This window comes from Brachyistius frenatus, unplaced genomic scaffold, assembly GCF_029030835.1.
Source record: "Brachyistius frenatus isolate BFR_SWC_R1_liver_20210118 unplaced genomic scaffold, ASM2903083v1 Contig_136, whole genome shotgun sequence".
Taxonomy (NCBI): Eukaryota; Metazoa; Chordata; class Actinopteri; family Embiotocidae; genus Brachyistius; species Brachyistius frenatus.
In genome coordinates, this window is record NW_027210735.1 from 834,886 (window position 1) to 855,056 (window position 20,171).

General features: G+C 42.3%; 2 protein-coding genes across 2 annotated transcripts; one reads left to right on the top strand and one right to left on the bottom strand.

Annotated features, from left to right (window-relative positions):
- The first annotated feature begins 353 nt into the window (after positions 1–353).
- tdrd9 (tudor domain containing 9) lies at positions 354–19,848 on the top strand. Its single transcript, XM_069714958.1, has 35 exons — positions 354–481; positions 3,255–3,286; positions 6,660–6,727; positions 7,314–7,535; positions 8,792–8,914; positions 9,231–9,311; positions 9,388–9,552; positions 9,630–9,733; positions 9,836–9,955; positions 10,115–10,199; positions 10,274–10,331; positions 10,420–10,524; positions 10,613–10,710; positions 10,820–10,951; positions 11,555–11,717; positions 11,884–11,947; positions 12,295–12,358; positions 12,475–12,519; positions 12,817–12,870; positions 13,019–13,135; positions 13,310–13,417; positions 13,992–14,092; positions 14,195–14,365; positions 15,152–15,263; positions 15,405–15,620; positions 16,289–16,378; positions 16,490–16,747; positions 17,127–17,294; positions 17,711–17,781; positions 17,866–17,975; positions 18,191–18,287; positions 18,372–18,510; positions 19,064–19,182; positions 19,309–19,381; positions 19,494–19,848. The coding sequence occupies exons 1-35, from the start codon at positions 354–356 to the stop codon at positions 19,590–19,592; spliced, it is 3,960 nt and encodes a 1,319-aa protein (XP_069571059.1). The 3' UTR covers positions 19,593–19,848.
- Positions 2,159–5,674, bottom strand: rd3l (RD3 like). Its single transcript, XM_069714941.1, has 3 exons — positions 5,344–5,674; positions 4,261–4,603; positions 2,159–3,612 (listed from the first exon to the last, which is right to left on the bottom strand). The coding sequence occupies exons 2-3, from the start codon at positions 4,572–4,574 to the stop codon at positions 3,249–3,251; spliced, it is 678 nt and encodes a 225-aa protein (XP_069571042.1). The 5' UTR covers positions 4,575–4,603; positions 5,344–5,674; the 3' UTR covers positions 2,159–3,248.
- Positions 19,849–20,171: the final 323 nt, after the last annotated feature.

Below are 20,171 nucleotides of genomic sequence, written 5' to 3' on the forward strand. Positions count from 1 at the left end.
TTTTGCTTGAAAAATTACTTGGACCTTAATTGTTAAACAAATAGAATAATTTTCTGTCAACTGTTCTATCAATCTTTTCAGACCTAATGTCATAAAAGCCACAAAAATGTGACAAGTTTTTAATTTGGCCATCGAGTTACTAATATTAAAAAGGTAATAATATTAAATAGGACGTACTCGTTTCAAATAAAAAAAATAAAAAAAAAATCATTAAAAAAAAAAATGTTTGGTGCAATGTGCAGTCCAACCGCCAGGGGGAGACTAGCGTTTCCTGCCTCGTGCGCTTCAGGCTTCAACCTTCCGTTATCCTCGAGACTCACCTGTAAGATGCAACAACTGAAAACACCTGCAAAATGAAGAAAGTGTTCACCGCTGAACAAATATCGGACTGGTTCACCTCGGGCACCTCGTTTTTGAACATTAAGCTCACTGAAGACGCGACTGAGGAAAAGTTCCACGAGCCATCTTTGGAAGCCACCAGGTAAACTATGGACAACGTGGTTTTTTGTTTTAGGACGGTAGCTTCTGGCTCGGAATACTTTAGTGTGAATGTTTGTCACACTTAAAATGTTTCAGATCATCAAACAAATATTAGTCAAACACAAAATGCAGTTTTTAAATGAAGGTTTTTATTATTAAGGGAGAAAAAAACAAATCCAAACCTACATGGTCCTGTGTGAAAAAGTGTTTGCCCCCTAAAACCTAATAACTGGTTGGGCCACCCTCAGCAGCAACAACTTGCAATGAGTCTTTTCCAGCTGTGGAGGAATTATCATCTTTACAGAGTTGTTGTAATTCAGCCACATTGGAGGGTTTTCCAGCACCAACCTCCTTTTTAAGGTCATGCCACAGCATCTCAATAGGATTCAGGTCAGGACTTTGACAAGGCCACTCCAAAGTCTTCATTTTGTTTTTCTTCATCCATTCAGAGGTGGACTTGCTGGTGTGTTTTGGATCATCGTCCTGCTGCAGAACCCAAGTTGGCTTCAGCTTGAGGTCACGAACAGACGGCCGGACGTTCTCCTTCAGGATGTTTTGGTAGACGGTAGAATTCATGGTTCCATTTATCACAGCAAGTCTTCCAGGTCCTAAAGCAGCAAAACAGCCCCAGACCATCACACCACCACCACCACCATATTTTACTGTTGCTATGACGTTCTTTTTCTGAAATCCGGTGTTACTTTTACGCCAGATGTAATGGGACACACAACTTCCAAAAAGTTCAACTTTTGTCTCGTCAGTCCACAGAGTATTTTCCCAAAAGTCTTGGGGATCATCAAGATGTTTTCTGGCAAACATGGGACGCGTCTTAATGTTCTTTTTGCTCAGCGGTGGTTTTGGTCTTGGAACTCTGCCATGCAGTCATTTTTGCCGAGTCTCTTTCTTCTGGTGGAGTCATGAACACTGACCTGAACTGAGACAAGTGAGGCCTGCAGTTCTCTGGATGTTGTTGTGCGGTCTTTTGTGACCTCTCGGATGAGTCGTCGCTGCTCTCTCGGGGTAATTTTGGTCGGCCGGCCACTCCTGGGAAGGTTCACCACTGTTCTATGTTTTCTCCACTTGTGGATAATGGCTCTCACTGTGGTTCTCTGGAGTCCCAAAGCTTTAGAAATGGCTTTATAACTTTTTCCAGACTGATAGATCTCAATTACTTTCTTTCTCATTTGTTCCTGAATTTCTTTGGATCTCGGCATGATATCTAGCTTTTGAGGACCTTTTGGTCTACTTCACTTTGTCAGGCAGGTCCTATTGAAGTGATTTCTTGATTGAGAACAGGTGTGGCAGTAATCAGGCCTGGGTGTGGCTCGAGAAATTGAACTCAGGTGTGATAAACCACAGTTAAGTTATGTTCTAACAGGAGGGGGCAAACACTTTTTCACACAGGGCCATGTGGGTTTGGATTTTTTTTTCTCCCTTAATAATAAGAACCTTCATTTAAAAACTGCATTTTGTGTTTACTTGTGTTATCTGTGACTAATATTTAAATTAGTTTGATGATCTGAAACATTTAAGTGTGACAGACATGCAAAAAAAATTGGAAATCGGGAAGGGGGCAAACACTTTTTCACACCACTGTGTATGATAGAAAATACAAAAATTTATCTATGTCAACAAATATTTGCACAATACTATACTACACCATAAATTCACATGTTCCAAAAAAAATTAACTGCTGAATAGTAAAACACTTTTGAATGCACAGGACAACCCAAATAAATGTTAATATTTTACATGCACATCTTTTTTTAACTTCAATGTCACAGATCTATTAATTTTTGTTTTTATAATGCGGTCTGTTTATCCAAATGTGTGTGGTTTAAATAAGATACTGCTTGATTGTGGAGTTGTTGAGGCAAAAAAAAAGTGGATGCCGGTGTTGTGTGGAGGTCTGTTCCCCTTTAGAAATGTGTTTCAGATTTCCACCTTGTTGTGGTGGTTGTTAATATTTTTTTAATAGTGTTACATCATTTTTAATATTTCTGTTATCACCAACATTAACATAGGATACAGTAAATGGTTTGTGCAGTATTTTAATTGTGTATGTTTTCCAGATGTTATGTATCCAACTTAAAAATTTTTGTTTAGTTTCCTGAATATTTAGGTCTAAATTTTTGCCGCTTGCCATTCTTGTTTGGACATCAATCAAAGCTCTGTCCGTGGTTCCCAACATGAGGTTTTGGACTCCCCATGGATTCGCAGAAGAATCGACAACAAAAGAAATAAGACCAAAAACTTTACTCTGTAAATTATGTTGAGTTTTCCCTCAATCTTGTTTTTTAAATTTTTTTTTATTGTTGAATATTTTATAGTTTACCTCTTCAGGCTGCTAAAATCTGTTCACATAAGACAACACTCGTTCCCATTTTCAGCTTCTGATGAGCTGTCAAAAGTCAACATGACTTCACTCTAAAGGCTCAAAATCCCCCCAAAAATAGCCCGTCTTGTGCTCTTAACATGAAATTGTTCAAACTACCGGACACTATCACTTTTGAAATACATCTCCGACTGTACAAAGTCTAACTGAAGCTTGAAATCATGACTGTTTAAACCTCTCGGTCCATGAAGTAGGGATCAGAAGGAGCAGGCAAAAAACAAAAATGAGTTAATTTAGTTTTCACATTTGGGTTACAAGCTATGAAATATCTACCGCTACAAATACTGCCATGTCATCTCCATGCTATGGATGTGACAACGGTTGTTCCTTGTGTGAATCACAAGACTACAGATGTGGTAAGGAGTGTGTCCTCTCACAGTGTGGTGCTGTACGCCCCTTTGGGCCGGAGAGGTACCGGATAATAATATGGAAGGTCCCAGTCCCTGTTGGTTGGGAATGAACTGGAGTGTCTCATGGCCCGATCTACGTATCCAGAGACTGTAGGGATTTCTTCCTTTGGGCGGTCTCCACAGTTGGGCACCGTAGGCGTGACAAAACCCTGCTTCATTTTGTAACGGCCGGTCCAAGCCTCCATCGGTCTGAACTGTGCGAGCTGCACGGGCAGGTTGTCCTCGTCATCGTGTTCCTTTTGGCTCAGGAAGTCCCTCAGTACTTGCTTGAAGACGGACGCCAGCTCCCAGGGCCTTATGTTGTTAGTGGCGAGGACCTCACGAAACCTATAGAAGCATGCAACAATATAGTTAACGAAACTCTTGTTGGAAGAAAAAAAGCGTTTTCATCAGATCAGCATCAGCAATTTCAGACTGCAGTTTGTAATGTTTCAATTGTTCCCCTGTCGCAAAATGTGAGACCTTTGTGTTTTTTCGTCTGCGTCTCATACTTACAAGAATGACATATCTGGGACAACAGCACAGATTTTTGGAAATGGTACAAACATTGTAACACATATCTTATTTAATATGTTGGTCTTTGGCAATGTGGTTATATAAGCAAACAATAGTGACCTAGCAGTGAATTTTATGGGAAATAAGTAAGTAGGTCACTTTGCTCAACCATGTATAATAACTCATCAACCTATTTTTTTTCATCCTGGCCAACAGAGATGATGCGTGGAAACCCCAGCAGTCTGGCTTCATTCGGCCTTACAGGGCGTCCTTCACCTTCACATGTTTAACACCCTACATCGCCTCGGTCTGTGACAGTAACTCATAATGGCTTTCTTGGCAGCTCGCCCTCCCTCCCTTTCCCTATGGGTCTTTTCTGCTATGCCCGCTGTCAGGCCTCGTGTTTTTGCAATAGCAACTAGCCACTGTTGACAGCATACTAATGCGAAGATGGAACAAGGCATGGCTGCGACCAAACACCTCGAGAGGACGGTGGCTGCGTGGACAGCTGGGATCTGGGCACACAGGTACTCCAGCTGATGTAGCTCCGACGACGGGATGAGAGTCCATAACCGGGGATACTTCTGAAACCGGTGGAGACCCAGGGTGCTGTGGGTTAGTCGGTGCTCCCGCTCCAGTTCCCTCGCCAGCCGCTCGCGCTCCTCCACATGCCACAGGAGCTCTGCGATCAACATGCGGCTGGGTACGACCCCCGAGCTTGTCGGAGGCGGCGTTTCATCCTGAGCGGGCATTCTTGTCTCATGCGACCATTTCATCCAGCCGAACAGAGGCATGGCGCTCGCAGCACGTGGCCGGTAAAAACCTGAAGAAGCAAGAAGTATTTGTTAATCCGGATCACGAAGCCACAACTTCCACAACAACAGCGCTGGTTTAATGCATTTGTATAAAATGGAATATCTTATGTTTTCGATGTAGTGCAAAATTTCCTTTAAGTTGCACCTACAAATGATGGCAAGTATGTTGAAAAAGATTTGGACAAAATGGGTCAAAAATACATCAAAATGTCCTACTGCGGGAAAAAAATAAACATTTATCCGACTCTGTTTCTGCCAAAAATCGTGTCTTTAGACTGAAGTGGGGTCGTATCTTCAGCTTCAATGAAAATCGTGTGATAAAATGAGTTAACATAAATTCCAACTAATAAGGTTGACAGTGAAAGACGATCTCCCCAAAACCAATCTAACCTCTGGTCTCTGCCTGCTGCGGCGCTGCACTTCAAGTCATACTCGGTAAAGGACAAAGTCCCAGGTGTTTGTATTCGGTTCTTTTATTCAAGCTGATGGATCCATCACAGTTTCCACGGGGATTCAGATGGATTACGCAGCTTGCAGGGTCAGAGGTCAGCCTCGCCGAACACAGACTGGACGTGTCGCTGCGCATATCTTAAGTTTGCAAAACTGAGCTTTTTGTGTTTATGATTTGATTCCAATGTTTCAAAAATTAAATAAATCAGTATTTAAATTGCAAGTCTTCCAGAATGTGCAGGAAGGAATTATCCTGCTGACATCTGGCTGAGAATTGAAAGGAAAGATTTATACTTACAGGTGAAAGCTACCCCGCTGGCACTTTTGTAAGCTATTTACAAATTGGGCAAAGAGGAGCTTTTCACAGAGCGCAGCCTCCAGCTTCTTGTCTCCATGGATCCGTTCCTGTAAACTGAACTCCTTCACTCCTCGTTTGATACGTCCCTTGGTGTCAAATGCCCAAAGTCGGCAGCGATCCTCCCCTGTCCTGGTCGTAGAAGTGTTTTCCTTTTGGTCTTGTAGCTGTTCTCTCGTCCTCCCACTGCTTCTGTCATGCAGACTCTTTCCCAGGAGAGTTGGTCACACACTGCTAACTGACTAAGAGCTGTCACCTCTCCTCTCCTTTCACCCCACTCTCCTCCGTGCAGTGTGCCGCGTTGTTGTAAGGTCAGCTGCTTTGTAGCTCGCACGAAAACGTGTGCATTGGTGAGAAAGAGAGAGGACGAGAGTGCATGTGTGCGCACGAGCCGTGGGTGTGTTGTATCTGAGCTCCTCTTCGTACTGTCAGGGTTTGTGTCTTGCTGTGGTGATGAAATCCTCGCTTCACTAAGAGTGCAGCTAGGAACGCTCCCGAGGCTAAAGCATTCTGGGCCCGGTCGGGCTGACCGGCGGGGGGGTCGAGATGTGGCCGTCCCTGCGAGCACATTTTCAACCTGAATTAAGTCATGAATTGTGCAGAGATGCTGCTACTGTGATCTAACATTTGAGGTTTGCTTTTAGAGATCATCTCTGTGTTACTCGGCGTAGAATTTGCATTTTTATAAGTCATTATAAAAACTTCTTCAGTTCAGACAAACGGCTTATTTTTGTTGTTTTTGTTTTGTTTGTATATCAAAGAGCATTAAAGCCCCAACAGATGTAGTTATGGTAAAACCACCTGAAGAATTCAAACAGGTTCACCTTGGTACACAATGCGTGTCTTCACTATGAACTGATTTTGATCTCATGAGTACAGATAAGGAAGGGAATCGTTCATGGTCTTTGAATTGAATATAATCATCATGGTAATGTGAAGGAAAACTATAAAAGGCCATGTGAGTTTGGGCATCATCAAAGTGCATTTGAGTCTTAAGTTGTATAAACTGCTTAAAGTTGCTTTAATTTTGTTTTAGTCCAGCGGACGGCTTTGATGAGGGAATCCCGAAAAATGTGAAGTCTGCTGCAGGAAGGTCCCAAAAACCAGAAGCTGCAAGGCGTGAGTTTTAGACTTTGTGTTTCCTTTTTTTGTTTTTCTTTTAACTTACCTCATACTTACTCACATTGTTAGACAGACAGAAATCTTCTGCCCTGATTTGTTTAAAACTATTTATTGTGCATTTAATTATGCTTCCTTAGGTTCTGCTCCTCCTTTACTTGCCAGCTACAAGTACCCGAGCCTGCCAATTACCAAAAACAGGAAGGAGGTAAGATGGCTGCTGCACCAACTCAACCACACAGCCTGATAGTTTTTATCACCCACTCTCATTCTTTCGTATTTTTTTTTCTTTTTTCTGGTCGTTTTGGAGTTACACTGAATTCATCAATATGTCTTTAGGACATTGAAGCACTTTAGCTTTTACTCATTGCACAAGATGAGCACAATGTTTTTGATGCTGCAGGACAACAGCAAACTTGAATTTCACCAGTCTGGTATTTTCTGTTAAGCAATAGAGTGGTGTGTGCATATTTTAGGAGCTTAAGATGTCATTTTAGCTGCTCTTTCAGAATGCAGATTAAGTGTCAACTTCCTGTCAGAAATCAGCTTAGCATATCCATCTACTCTGCAATTTCATAACTTATTTTTAAATTTCTTTTATTTCAGTGATATAGTACAATGGCCAATTGGGGTTTCTTTTTTTGTTAACCATCTCTCTCTTAACTGTGCGCATGTGTCTGCTTTTTTTGTGTGTGTGTGTGTGTGTGTGTGTGTGTGTGTGTGTGTGTGTGTGTGTGTGTGTGTGTGTGTGTGTGTGTGTGTGTGTGTGTGTGTGTGTGTTGGGCTGCTTCCAGCTGATTTCCCTCATAGAAAACAACTCGGTGGTGATCATTCGAGGAGCCACAGGCAGTGGCAAGACCACCCAGCTGCCACAGTACATTCTGGACCATTACAATGAGAAAAATGCCTCGTGCAATATCGTGGTCACCCAACCACGCAAAATTGGAGCCTCCAGTATTGCTCGATGGGTTGCAACACAGCGAAAGTGTACCCTGGGTAGTCTGGTGGGATATCAGGTTGGTGCAAGATTTAGCCGAAATCAGATTTATCTAAACTCTTTAGTGCAGGGTTTGCACGTATTTCTTAATATATGAGGGTAACAAGAGAGTGGCCCTGTACAGATGTCATGTAGCAGTAGCCGAAAAGTACTGATGCATCGACCTGTAGTGTTTCAAAGATATTCATTGCATCTCTCGCGCTACTTAAAAAGAGTATTCTTATGCATGTGTTAACAAGTTCTTGTGTGCCTCGTTGCTAGGATGTCCGGCTGTGTTGTGCAGAGCTCTAAAACAGTGTCTAATAATAACTGTTGTCTCCTCCGCTCGGTGCAGACCTCTGGAGTTGAGAATGATGTCACTGACAGTGGGAGCAACGATAAACAGTCATTGTTAGGAGATATAATTCTTATGTTATGCAACACAACCTGAACATGATGGTCTGATTTCATTCTTTCAGAGGCAGTCATTAATGTTTGTTTTCCCCCACATGGTATATATCTACCTTCTGCATGTTGTACACTTTCTTAACAATTTGTGAAAGTTCTGTGGGTTGGCGAGCCAAAAAGTATTTCTCTGAGATCAGACACAGATTAGCGATGGATTTTTATCAAAGTTCGCTGATATTTTCTCCAATATCAACCAGAAATAGTCATGTTGGCACTGCAGACATTAGACACGGGAAAAAGTTGAGGCCTAAAGCTACTGCAGAGGAAGTACGCTGTACTTTGTGGCCTCTCTGAGGCAGTAGAATATGAACCTCAACAGCTACTGGATAGGAGAATATATTTGTTTGTGTGTGCATTTTAAATGGCAGGAAAAAAATATCTTGATTTGTTTTGAGAAAATGTATAGCACAATTTTGGATTTGTAATGTGCTCTGGAATTATTCTGTTTAATGCTGTGATGCAATGACACCCAAAAATGATTAATCACAATGAAAAGGAAAGCAAAACACACAGAGTATGGCATTGCAGATGGGCCTCCCCCCTGGGAGATGGGGTGGTTATGTCACATCTGTGAGCTGATATTTGAAGATGACGGAAGTTTCCGGTAATGATCCTCTTGAGAAGTAAAACGGCAACAAGAAACAAACGAATGGCCGCCACAGATGAATTTGAGCTTCTCTCAGGCGGGGGGGGGGGGCGTTATAACCATCAATTTCATTCCTCATTGAATAGTGGGCAATTAAACCAACAAGTCCACAGTGAGTGTGGTGAAGTATGTGTTTTAATTGACAGGTTTATGAATGCAACTCTTGTTTATTTGTTTTTCAGGTTGGACTGGAGAAGATGGCCACCGAGCACACCCGACTTATCTACATGACTACAGGAGTGCTGCTGCAAAAACTGGTTTCAACCAAGTCCCTCACAGAGTACTCGCACATTTTCCTTGATGAGGTACATAAACATAACACACATATCATTTTTCATGTAAATGTCTTCTTTTCTACAAGCTGGTACCTGAAAATTTTAATTATGTGTTTGTATTTTTTTTTTTGGTCTGATCTGTTTTGTCTTGACAAGTTCACATGATATTAATTTAAAAGAAAACAGATTTGTTTTAATCAAGTTCATAACATTTTGTGATTTTTCTTTTTGTTCTGGTTTAATCTATATGTTGTGCTACAGTTTCAAGTTTGATTACATCCTATTATCGAATGAGTGATTCTTGACTTCCAAATGTCGCCTTTTAACGTCTCTGTCTTTGGTCAAGGTTCATGAGCGCACAGAGGAGATGGACTTTCTCCTGCTGGTTTTGAGAAAACTCCTTCACTCCAACTCTCGTTATGTCAAGGTAATTGTTAGATCCTATTCTTTGTCTTCCTTGTGCCTCGTTTGTACTCTCACTCACAAGAGCCTGTGCTTTTCAGATAATCCTCATGTCGGCCACCATTAACTGCAGAGAGTTTGCTGACTACTTTGCCACCCCGATTTGTGGCAGAATGAACCCTGCCTACGTGTTTGAAGTGGAGGGGGCACCCTACGGCATTGAGGAGTTTTACCTGGATGACCTGAACGGCCTGTTTCCATACAGGGTAAAGAGATTATAGAGTAAATGGCTACTGGTTCTCTGGATTGAAACCAAATAGTTAACGTGTGAAATTCTTACCAGGTTGAGTCGTCGAACACAAGTGACCCTCAGATCTCAGCGGAGATGTACAATCTTGCCATTAGTCTCATCCAGAGCTTTGACGAGATGGAGAGCAAAGATTCCAGGTGTGGACGAAGTACTTTTTAGCACAGTTTACTTAAAGGCAAACTCATATTCGGCATCTCATTGTCAACTGTTTGTGTGTATGTTTATTTGTGTGGAAGTAGCAAGGCTGAGAAAGAAGGTGGTGCGACTCTGTCAGAGAGAGGCAGTGTTTTGGTTTTCCTTCCTGGTTTACACGAGATAAGATACATGCAGGAGGCCCTGACAAAGCTGGTTCACAAAAGGTGAGCTATCGAATTTCCCTCCGTTGAACATTTCTGCGTGTTGCCAGCTCCCTTTTATTTTTGAAAGGAAAAAAACAAAGCACCAAGACATGTTTGATGTGTTACTGTTTTACTCATCCTGACATTTAACTGGACACTAAATGCGCTGCGGCTGTACAGACTGCAGGTTTATCCTCTCCACTCCACGGTGACTCTGGAGGAGCAGAACGGTGTGTTCCTGTCCCCAGTCCCCGGATACAGGAAGGTAAAAAAAACACTCATCTTATCCTGCTGTGTTGTCAGTACCTGCTGCACTGATAATCTCCTCACCTTTCACAGGTGATCCTTTCCACCAACATCGCAGAGAGTTCGGTGACTGTTCCAGACGTCAAATATGGTGGGTTTCAAATTTCCATTTCTTCTATTTAATTTTTCTTAAAAATCTTCATTGATATTTTTTTTATTTTTTTTATTTTTTATCACAGTGATTGACTTCTGCCTCACTCGTCACTTGGTCTGTGACAAAGATACCAGTTATCAGTCCCTGCGTCTCACCTGGGCATCCAAGACCAACTGCAACCAGCGCAGAGGTACGACAACTACGGCACACAACTTAAAACGCAAAGTGTAAATATCTTTCAGTCCCCTCACACCTAATATCGCTTCTCAATATCTCAGGTAGGGCAGGTCGAGTGTCGAAGGGCTACTGTTACCACCTGGTTACCAAAGAGTTCTGGAGGAATGATATCCCAGACTACATGATTCCTGAGATGCTGGTGAGACAACGTACTGATGACCACATACCTTGCTTTGTTTTTTTTTAATGCGGTTTCGACCCAACCTTTGACAAGCAGTCTATGCCCTGCTGTTTTCCTCTTCCCTCAGCTCGCCCCCCTGTCCACCATCCTTTTGAAGGTGAAGCTGCTGGACATGGGAGACCCCCGCTCCCTCCTCTCGACAGCACTCTCACCCCCCAACCTCTGTGACATAGTTAGGACCGTGCTCCAACTTAAAGAGGTCAGTAAAAAAAGAGTGCAGATGAATGACTTTCCTCTGAGAGAGTCATTCTTGTGTAGTCCAGTGCCTACGAACATGTTGCTGTAATGATGACTGTTATGTATTTGAGCGGGCAGCTGACCACTGAGCTTTGTCACAGTGTTAGACGGTGAGTTGTCTGATGGGAGCTTTGCGTCAGCCAGTGTTAGCATTGTCATTGTTTTTTGGGGTGAGAGCACCATAGGCCAGTGTTGTGTTGTCATGTGTTTGTGTGTGTTTCGCCAAAAGGAAATGGGAAGAAGGGAATTGCTGTCTCTTTTTTTTTTTATCACTGAGAAAATAACATTTGACAAATGTATTTTATTTATTATTTTTCAGTTAAACGAGAAGGGTATGAAGAAGGGTACAAAGTGCATTAGAGAAAAATAAACTAGAAAATGCAATCAATCAAGAGCCTTTAAAAATGTTTTATTACAAAACAGTGCATTTATATATTTACAAATCAGAAGTTTTCAAAATTCAAAATGTTGAAAGCAGTTTTTCTCAGGGATGATTTTAGTCGTTTATTAAAGGTAAGAACAGCACTGTGTTATCTTTACACTAGTTGGATGTTTCATTGTGCAGATGGGTGCGCTGTCTGTGAAAAATGATAGCGAAAGCCAAAATGAGGACGGCAATCTGACATTCCTGGGACGAGTGCTGGCCCACCTGCCTGTGGATCTGTACCTGGGGAAGATGATTGTCCTGGGCCACGTCTTTGGCTGCCTGGATGAATCTCTCATCATAGGTCAGTCAGTCGTTACGCTACTGGAACGGACCTACTGCATGTAACTGTGGTCGAGACAGAGATTGGTCCACAAATCTGTCATGAATGTACTTTTGGGAATGTGTTCGTGTGCGTTTAACATGATTTCATGAAAATATGTTTGCACAACAACTTCTCTTATCCTCAGCTGCCACACTCTCTCTGAAGAGTTTCTTTGCCATACCCTCGATGCAGCAGCTTGCCGGCCACAGGTGAGTCGCATCCAGCAGTTGCACTGATTTACATACTCTCAGGGTGTCAATAAAGATCAGTTTACAGACTCACTTTTACATTTCAAGTCCTGTCAAAGTGTCTTGTGGCTTATGCAGTAAAAAACTAATTTGGACACACAAAATATTGAAATGAACGGAAAGTACGTGTTCATTTAAAGGTCTTGATTCTCCCCATAAGATATCTGTATATTTTGGCAAATCAGAGCATGAAATGTTTTGCAAACTGCGAGATGCCTTTATCACATCTCTCACAGGGCAGAAATAAATGTGGATCATGTTTATTAAAAGATTTTTCTTAGTGCATTGAATAGCTCATGTAATTCTAGGAGCAAGCTGGCTTTTGCTCGTGGTGTACCAAGTGATGCCATAGCTGTGGTCAATGCCTTCCAGGTAATGTATTTGATGCCAAGTCAACAGCAAGTTGTCGGGTCCAATGGATTTACATGCATGGCCTTTTTTTTTTTTTATGCAAAATCTTTTTTGTTGTTGTTGTTTCTTACTGTTAGGCGTGGCACTCAGCCAAAAAGAAAGGACACCTGAGACACCCAAAGGTATTCGCAACAACGAAACATTACCTCACAAAAAAAACCTACATGGATGGAGTCGGGTCCAAAAGTCTGAGACCACAACAATAGTTTTATGTTATATTTTCATGTAAATCTGGAAATATTTCGAAAGTTTGACGATTCTTGAGCTTTTTTACAAGTGAAATTCTGAGACGTTAAAACGACCCTTGTATTAACAGTGTATTTGAAAACATTTGATAAAAAGCTAATTGTAACGTGTGCAGGTCTCTGTTCCTTCATCTATTTTTCATGAAATTAAAGTTTGTTGCCTTTTCTTCTTAGGATGAGCTGGACTGGGGAAAAGAGAACTTCATTCAAATCAAGAGGATCAGGGAGGTACAGAGATGATGCTGAGGAACCAAATCATATGAGTTTATGGAAACACATTACAGAGGAGTACAAGGAGGCAGCGGGGTTTGTAATGCTTTTTGACCATCTGACATGCAATTCAGACAGCGTAAATCCCGTTTGCCTCCCCATCCAGGTTGCGGAGATGTATGAGGATCTGAAGAAGCGCGTGTCCCAGTTCAACATGCATGTTTCAGTGGACGACCAATCCTCAGACTACACCAGCGCCAACAGGCAGAAGTTCATAATTCAGGTGAATCTTTGCTGAAAATGAAGGGTTGTACATACATGATCACCACAGTTCCAAGTGCTATTAAGATGAGATAAGTAAACCACAGATCTGGTCATTGGAGTAAATTAATTATTCAGTCTTTGTGGTTTTACCTAATTGTCAGTCTGTTATCAATAGCACCTCTCTTTGTCTCAGGTGGTCATTGCTGGTGCCTACTACCCCAACTATTTTGGCCAAGGGGAAATAGACGAATACCTGGCTTCCAAAGAGCTGAGTGGCTTCAACCCCAGAACAACAGTGATGGTATTGTCCTCATTGTTTGGAGTCATTACAGCTGTGATCCCTTAGAACAAGCAGAACTTTTCATTTTGCTGATTGATTCTCAGAAAGATTGTTCACCCTAAATGTAGTGTGTGTGTGATTGAAGTGTATTGTAGATACAAGCACATTAGTGTATTTTATTTCATGTTTGCATTGCATGCTAGGTAAATGTTAGGATGTTAACATAAATACAATTGTAAACATTTTTATAAGAAACTGAAAATCATTATTAGGCCTTAAATACAACTCAAGCTGATTCTGAGTTAAGACGACTCTTAAAATGAATAGCTGAGCCTGACAAGCTGAAGTCTGAGATGTGCCACCATTCAGATGATAAACCATTTTAATTTATAAAACATGGACTTCACAAACTGTACAACTCGTGAAAAAGATCTTAAAATAACAAAGTTTTCCTTTTTTTTCATGTTTGTGAAAGCTTTAAGGTCTAATGACCACGACTTTCAGGGCCACTTGTATGGAACATAGTGTCGTAATGTTGTTACATAATAAATTGTGATTTTGCAGTTTTATCATCAGATAAATCTGTTGTTTTCAGGTGAGGAACCTCCCTCCGTACAGTTTCCTGTACTACAAGCAGCTGCAGTCTCTGTTCCGCCTGTGTGGACAGGTCAAATTCATTTCCTTTGAGAACTCCAGGTACCGGGGGCCAAATACCAAATCAGATATCAGCGCTCAGTACTTTGTGTGCTCCAGCCTTTGTACACTTTTTATTATGTCCCTGTATGTATGTGCACTTAGAGCATACGTGGAGTTCTATAGGACATCCCAGGACTCCGGGGTGCTGCCTGAAGTGTCTCTTGCCCTCCTCCTGTCCCATCAGAGCCGTCCAATGGAGCTCTCTGTCTACCCCACTGACCAAATAGAAATGTGTGCTGGGAACAGACACACGACTCACATGAAATATTCACGGTATGGCGGCGTTCACATATTACAGAAGCCAACTACAGTTTATTTTATTAATTCAAATCAAGCAAGGACAAAATCTCATTTTAGCAACACACGTTTGGCTGTGTTTGTCTTTTAAGGGCTGAGATTGTCTTTTTTTTTTGAAGTGGACATAACGGGCTGCATTGGTCAGTGGGCCTTCACTGAGCCTTAATGTAATCTGACATCCAAGCACTCGGCATGGCTCTTTCCAGCCGTCATCGGATTCAGAGAGGGGAGGTTTTAGGCAGAGACAGTACCCACTTCTTCTACACCCCTCTGGGAGGTGGGATATGTGGTGGCCTGCTTTATTATTAGCTCCAACAATAACACAGTTCACTGACTCTATTCTCTTAAACCCATGAATGTTGACAATTAATTGTGATTCTTATTTGGTGTCATTTTTTATGTTCCCCTCAAACTCCATATTGACAAGAATCTACCTCGCCCGTGTACAGGCTCTCTCTCAACACCCGCACTGTGACTTCTGATAAATAATGCTTTTGTTATGCAGTTGTCGTGATCAGCACTACATACTATATAAACTATATATGCTTACTTGCTCGTTTGGATGTTTGATTTGAGAATACCTTGTGAGCAGCAGCCAGACAGTTAGTAAAATAATAACACATTATATTATAACAGATGACATCGAAGCAGCAATAAATACACACATGCCACATTGTTTGACAGTGTGATTACAATGAAAGCAAAGGGTCACACGCGGTGACATTAATGTCCCGGCCTCTTGGTTGTGCTGTTTCTCGACAGGGTTAACGTCGACTTCCAGAGCCAGTCTGTGTGCCCAGTGGCGGTGGTGAACAGCTCCATTGACCCTGAAAAGATTCCTCCCAACACCCTGTTTGTGGTGAACATCACAGAGGTTTGCATTTAACTTGGTCTGACAACTAAACTTCAAAAGAGATGCGACAAAAAAAAGCTCTGCATCTTGTTTTGGGTGTTGTTTTTTTTACTAAATATCTGAATATTTAATATATCCTCTTAACTCTGATCTCTGCGACAGGTGCTGGAGGTGGGTCATTTCTGGGGGTTCCAAGCGGATGAAGCCAGTTTGCAGAAGCAGCGCCATCTGACAGCAGAGATTAACAAACGCACACTGCATCCTGTACCAGTGTCACTCTACCCCAACCTGCTGTGTCTGGCTCCTTATACTGAGCACCGTGAGCAGAATCTGTACTACCGGGCCAAGATCCTGCACATTCGTGGTAATACGGTGGAGGTAAATATTGCTCACGCCTTCCAGTCGTCTGGTTAAGATGTAGTGCACCCGTTCAATTTTCCACCCTATGTTACTTAATTTTTTTAATGTCTTTTCTTAGGGCTTTTATCTCATATGATCAGGCCACGGTAGAAGGAATTTAAGCCCATTCAGCCCAAACTTTTACAATACTTATAAATGATTGTGTTTAGTGTTGCTGACCAAGTAACTAAAATTTATCCTAACAAAATAAAAATCCAGATTGCAGATATTGAATGGTTTGCTTGGCCATTTTATTTAACCAGACAATCATTTTGACATGAGGTAAAACGGATTAAGGAGCAACATCGACACTGTTTTTTTCCATGGATGTGTTTGAGATAGTATTTTAATGCATTTTACAACAAGTCAGGCCATTCTTATCCACCCAGTTTCCAAAGATAAAGATATTAAAAGAAGTTCAGCGAGATAGAGAGTGAGGGAATACAGCAGAAAAAGACGGCAAAAGTTAATACGTTTTAGAAAGTTAGAGCCTTGTATGAATGCAGTTTTTGTGACTATTTTGTACATAAAATGTTCAAAGACAAAGAAGTGCTAGTCGCACACTAACCCACTAACATGCTAAGAAGTCTCTAGTTGTTTAGGCTGGTAACTTTGAAAACTGACTGTATTTTCCTGTCGTTCTGCAGGTGTTCTTTTTGGACTTTGGTAACACAGAAGTTGTTGCCTGCAGCAGCCTCAAAGAGCTCCCGTCTGACCTGCAGTCTCACCCTTTCCAGGTAGCAATACTATAAATGGCAGCATCGGTCAGCAAAGTAAAAGCACACTCACCATGTTCTACGGTCCAAACTGTGAATCAAGAGTAACACAACCTCTGCTCGTGTTTTCAGGCTAAGGAGTTCCAAGTTGCTGGGATGCGTCCTTCAGCCCAGTCCATCATCACTGGAGAGCAGTGGAGCAGCCACGCCCGCAACCGCTTCATCACACTGGTGAAGGGCAATTCGCTCATGGTGTCCCTGTACTCCATCCTCCACGGTGTCATGCGTGTGGATCTGCTGATCAACACAGAGGCGACGACCACCAGCGTGGTGGACATACTGGTGGACGAGGGACATGCTGTGAAGACGGAGGAGAGCATTAAGTCTGAGGTGACACAACAATACATGAAATGTATTAGGCAGTGTGCAATGTGGGAGTAAATCAACCCTGCATCTACTGATAGCCTGCACGTGAGGAGTTTAGGAAACATTTGTAAATTGTAGTGTTTACCAACCGTCAATCAGGTTATTTATACGGACATTTAGAAATAGCACAAGTTGACCAAAGTGCAGCACAACAGCCAACAATTTAAACAAATTGGATAAACTTGAATTTTTTTTACAATTATAAACAAAATGGCCAACAGAATAACATTAAAGAACTTAAGAACAATAGCCAAAAATCCAAAGCACGTGAAGCATTGAGACAAAACCTGGAATCGACTCCTTTTTCTTAGTTAAGTTTGTGGATTTTTATGTGCTCTTGCAGCAAAACCATGAGGCACTGATGTCTGTGTACAAGGACCTGAAGAAAGGTACATTTGTCCCCAACTCTGCCGGCAACTCCTGGATAGAACGCAAGAAAGAGGAGAAGGAGCTCATTGACAGCCTGCTTGCCCACTTTTCCAAGTGCTCGCAACCTTATTCCTCGACAAAGGTAAGATATGCTGCAGGCTAAAGCACAATTATGATTAATAAGAACAAACATGATAAAATAATATATAATCATCTTTGATTTTGTGCCACTTTTCAAAAATATTGTTCACAATATGAATAACATCAGTTCAGAAGAAGCTAAGATAGAACAGTTTGGAGGAGATACTGACTGAATCTGAGATGCTGATGCTGTGGTGTTTGTGGCTGAAGGCGTCACCTCCACTCTCTGTTGTCAGTTTTGCCAGTAGATGGCGCCATTTCAGTGGCTCGCTTTGTGCGTTTGTGCCTATTCAGGGGCACACCCCATTACAGTCTGATAACAGAACAATGACGACAGGGTGAACGCAGCTCTGAATCACAGGAATCTGTGCATGCTTGAAACGATGTGTGATTTCTGTCTTTCCTCGGACGCTGCAGGTTCGTCTGCTTGGACCTTCCAGTCCTAATAAAATAAGCTTCCACAGCTTGAGCAACAAGGCCAACTATAAGTAAGCGTGACAGACTCCAAGACTAAATTAAACTTGCGGCCCCTCCTCCCCCTCTTTTCTGACGAAGAGTGTGTCGTCCTGCAGGACTGTGTGTATCGAGAAGACCAGCATCAACTCCTCGCCTGTGAATGAAAACCTGCACTACAAACATGAGCGGATGCTGGTGGCTGGGACGGTGTCATTGAACGCCTCAGGTACCAGATAAAGATAAATAAAATATTGCACATTAACAGCTTAAAGCGCCACTAATCTGTAGTTTTACATGGACTATTTTTAGTTTGTATCGTTATTTTGTTTATTTACAATGTGAAAGGGGGCCTTGCAGTGATGAAAACACAAAACTTTTTATGTTGGGCTGCAAGTTTTTGAGCTCGTTGATGAATATACAGCCTAAATCAGTTTGTTGCAGGAACAAGCATTCTACTGAAAGATACCACCATCATGCCAGACATCCCTGGGCTGCCTGCACTCGTCATGATGCTCTTCACCCCCGTCATGGAGTTACGGTTCGTTGGAGGCACAGTGCTGCTGAACCCAAATATGAAACAAACTCATGTTGATGTTTTCTCCCCTATCTCGTTTTTTGGCAGCACTAATGAAGAGAGGACCTGCTACACCGGTGCAATCTGTGGTTTAGGCTGCAACAGTCAGACACAGGAGGCCGTGCTGTCCGAGCACGACATTGAACTGGCCTTTGATGTCAAGTTTGATGTTGAGGACATCACTGGGGTAACAGCTGTCGCCGGATACACAGATGTGTTGTAACAGACGGTGTTGAAATAAGACAGATCAGCTTCGCCACTCACGGGTTGCATTCGGATTGAATAAGAAAAGTCCAAAATGGCTCAACTCTTGACGAGACGCTGTATGATCACTGTTTCTTCAGGGTTCATACAAAGTCTTGAAAGTTTGGGAAATAATACATTTTAATCGTTTCCATTTCAAAGTCATATTTCATATTTGTTTATTTGTCTCATGGCGTCTCGCATAAGACGCCGGCAGAATGGACTGTAGCTAAATTGACTGACGGGACAAAATGAACGGGTTGTTGTGTCATGAGGACGACCCTCTGCTCTTACAGTGTGTGTGTGTGTCCTCTGATCTCTGACGTGATGTGTGCATTGAAGGTAGCTGGCTAAATATTGCACCTCCTCATGAGCTATTAGGGAAAAGGTGGTTTTGTTTTGTCAGCATGACAGCTGATTAACAAAAACAAATCTGGAGAGGACCCACAGGAAGGAAGGCAGTCATAAACACTACATCGTGTTTTCTTTCTGTTCAGATAAATGCTTTGCGAGTGGCTATAAACCGCCTGGTGTGCGAAGGGTCCAACGGCATTCTGCATCTGGGGCAGGACGTGATCAGCAGGATGCAGGAGGACTGTCGGGATCGACTCATTAGGTCTCACACACACACACACACACACACACACACACACACACACACACACACAGAAATCAGCAATGATGTTGAATTTTTATGTAACGTAAATACAGTTGTTAACATGTGCTTCATTATGTCTTGCAGACTGTTCACAAAGTGTCCACCGAGGGAAGCTGCCACTCCAGAGTATTATGGGAGAGAAGGGAGGTGGAATCAGGTATGTTGGAGATAAGTGCTCCTTCATCCATTAATGGGACTCTTCACTTGATCATTGACTCTGTTTTAGCACATATTAGCTCTCTGTTTTACAGCATGTGTTGGATCTGCAGGTGGACCCGTCTCTGAGGATGGATATTGTAGAGCCTGGAAGTGGAAATACCAGAGGGATTCTCTTCCAGCTACATCCGGTCACTCTACTCAACAGCTAAGGACACTTTAATCCTTCTATAAGAGCTGGAACGTTCTAAAGTCGTGTGACGTGGTTTCTCTTAAGTTTTAATTGAATATATGTTCCAAGGAGCATACTTTTTAAGTTCAAAAGGGTCAGCCGTGAAATCCTCGGTCCTTTCTTTGTTAGCTATCTCTGCTGCAGTTCCCTGTTTTCTTAAAGTTCACTGATTTCATTCTTCCAACGGTCCTTGTTGTGCCAGTTTCTCAGCCGTGGGCCATTAAAAATAGTTGTGTGTAACAGATGAGGCTCATCAGTCTTTTAATGGTCTCATTGTGACCCAAGAGTCAAGTTAAATTTGTCAACGCACACGCACACAGACGGCCGTGTCTCTCAGTCTTTGTGAGGACACTCATTGACATAATGCCTTCCTTCGCCCCTTACACCTGTGCTATTTTCCAAATCACATACTTCCTGTTGTACAGTACCATGTTACGACTCCTTCTTGTGTAGAGCAGGAATTTTGACAGCGTAATGCTGCTTTAATCCGCACACTGCCGTTCTGCACTGACTGGAAATGACCTCAGCATGTGAGCGCATCATCCGCCAAGATATCTGC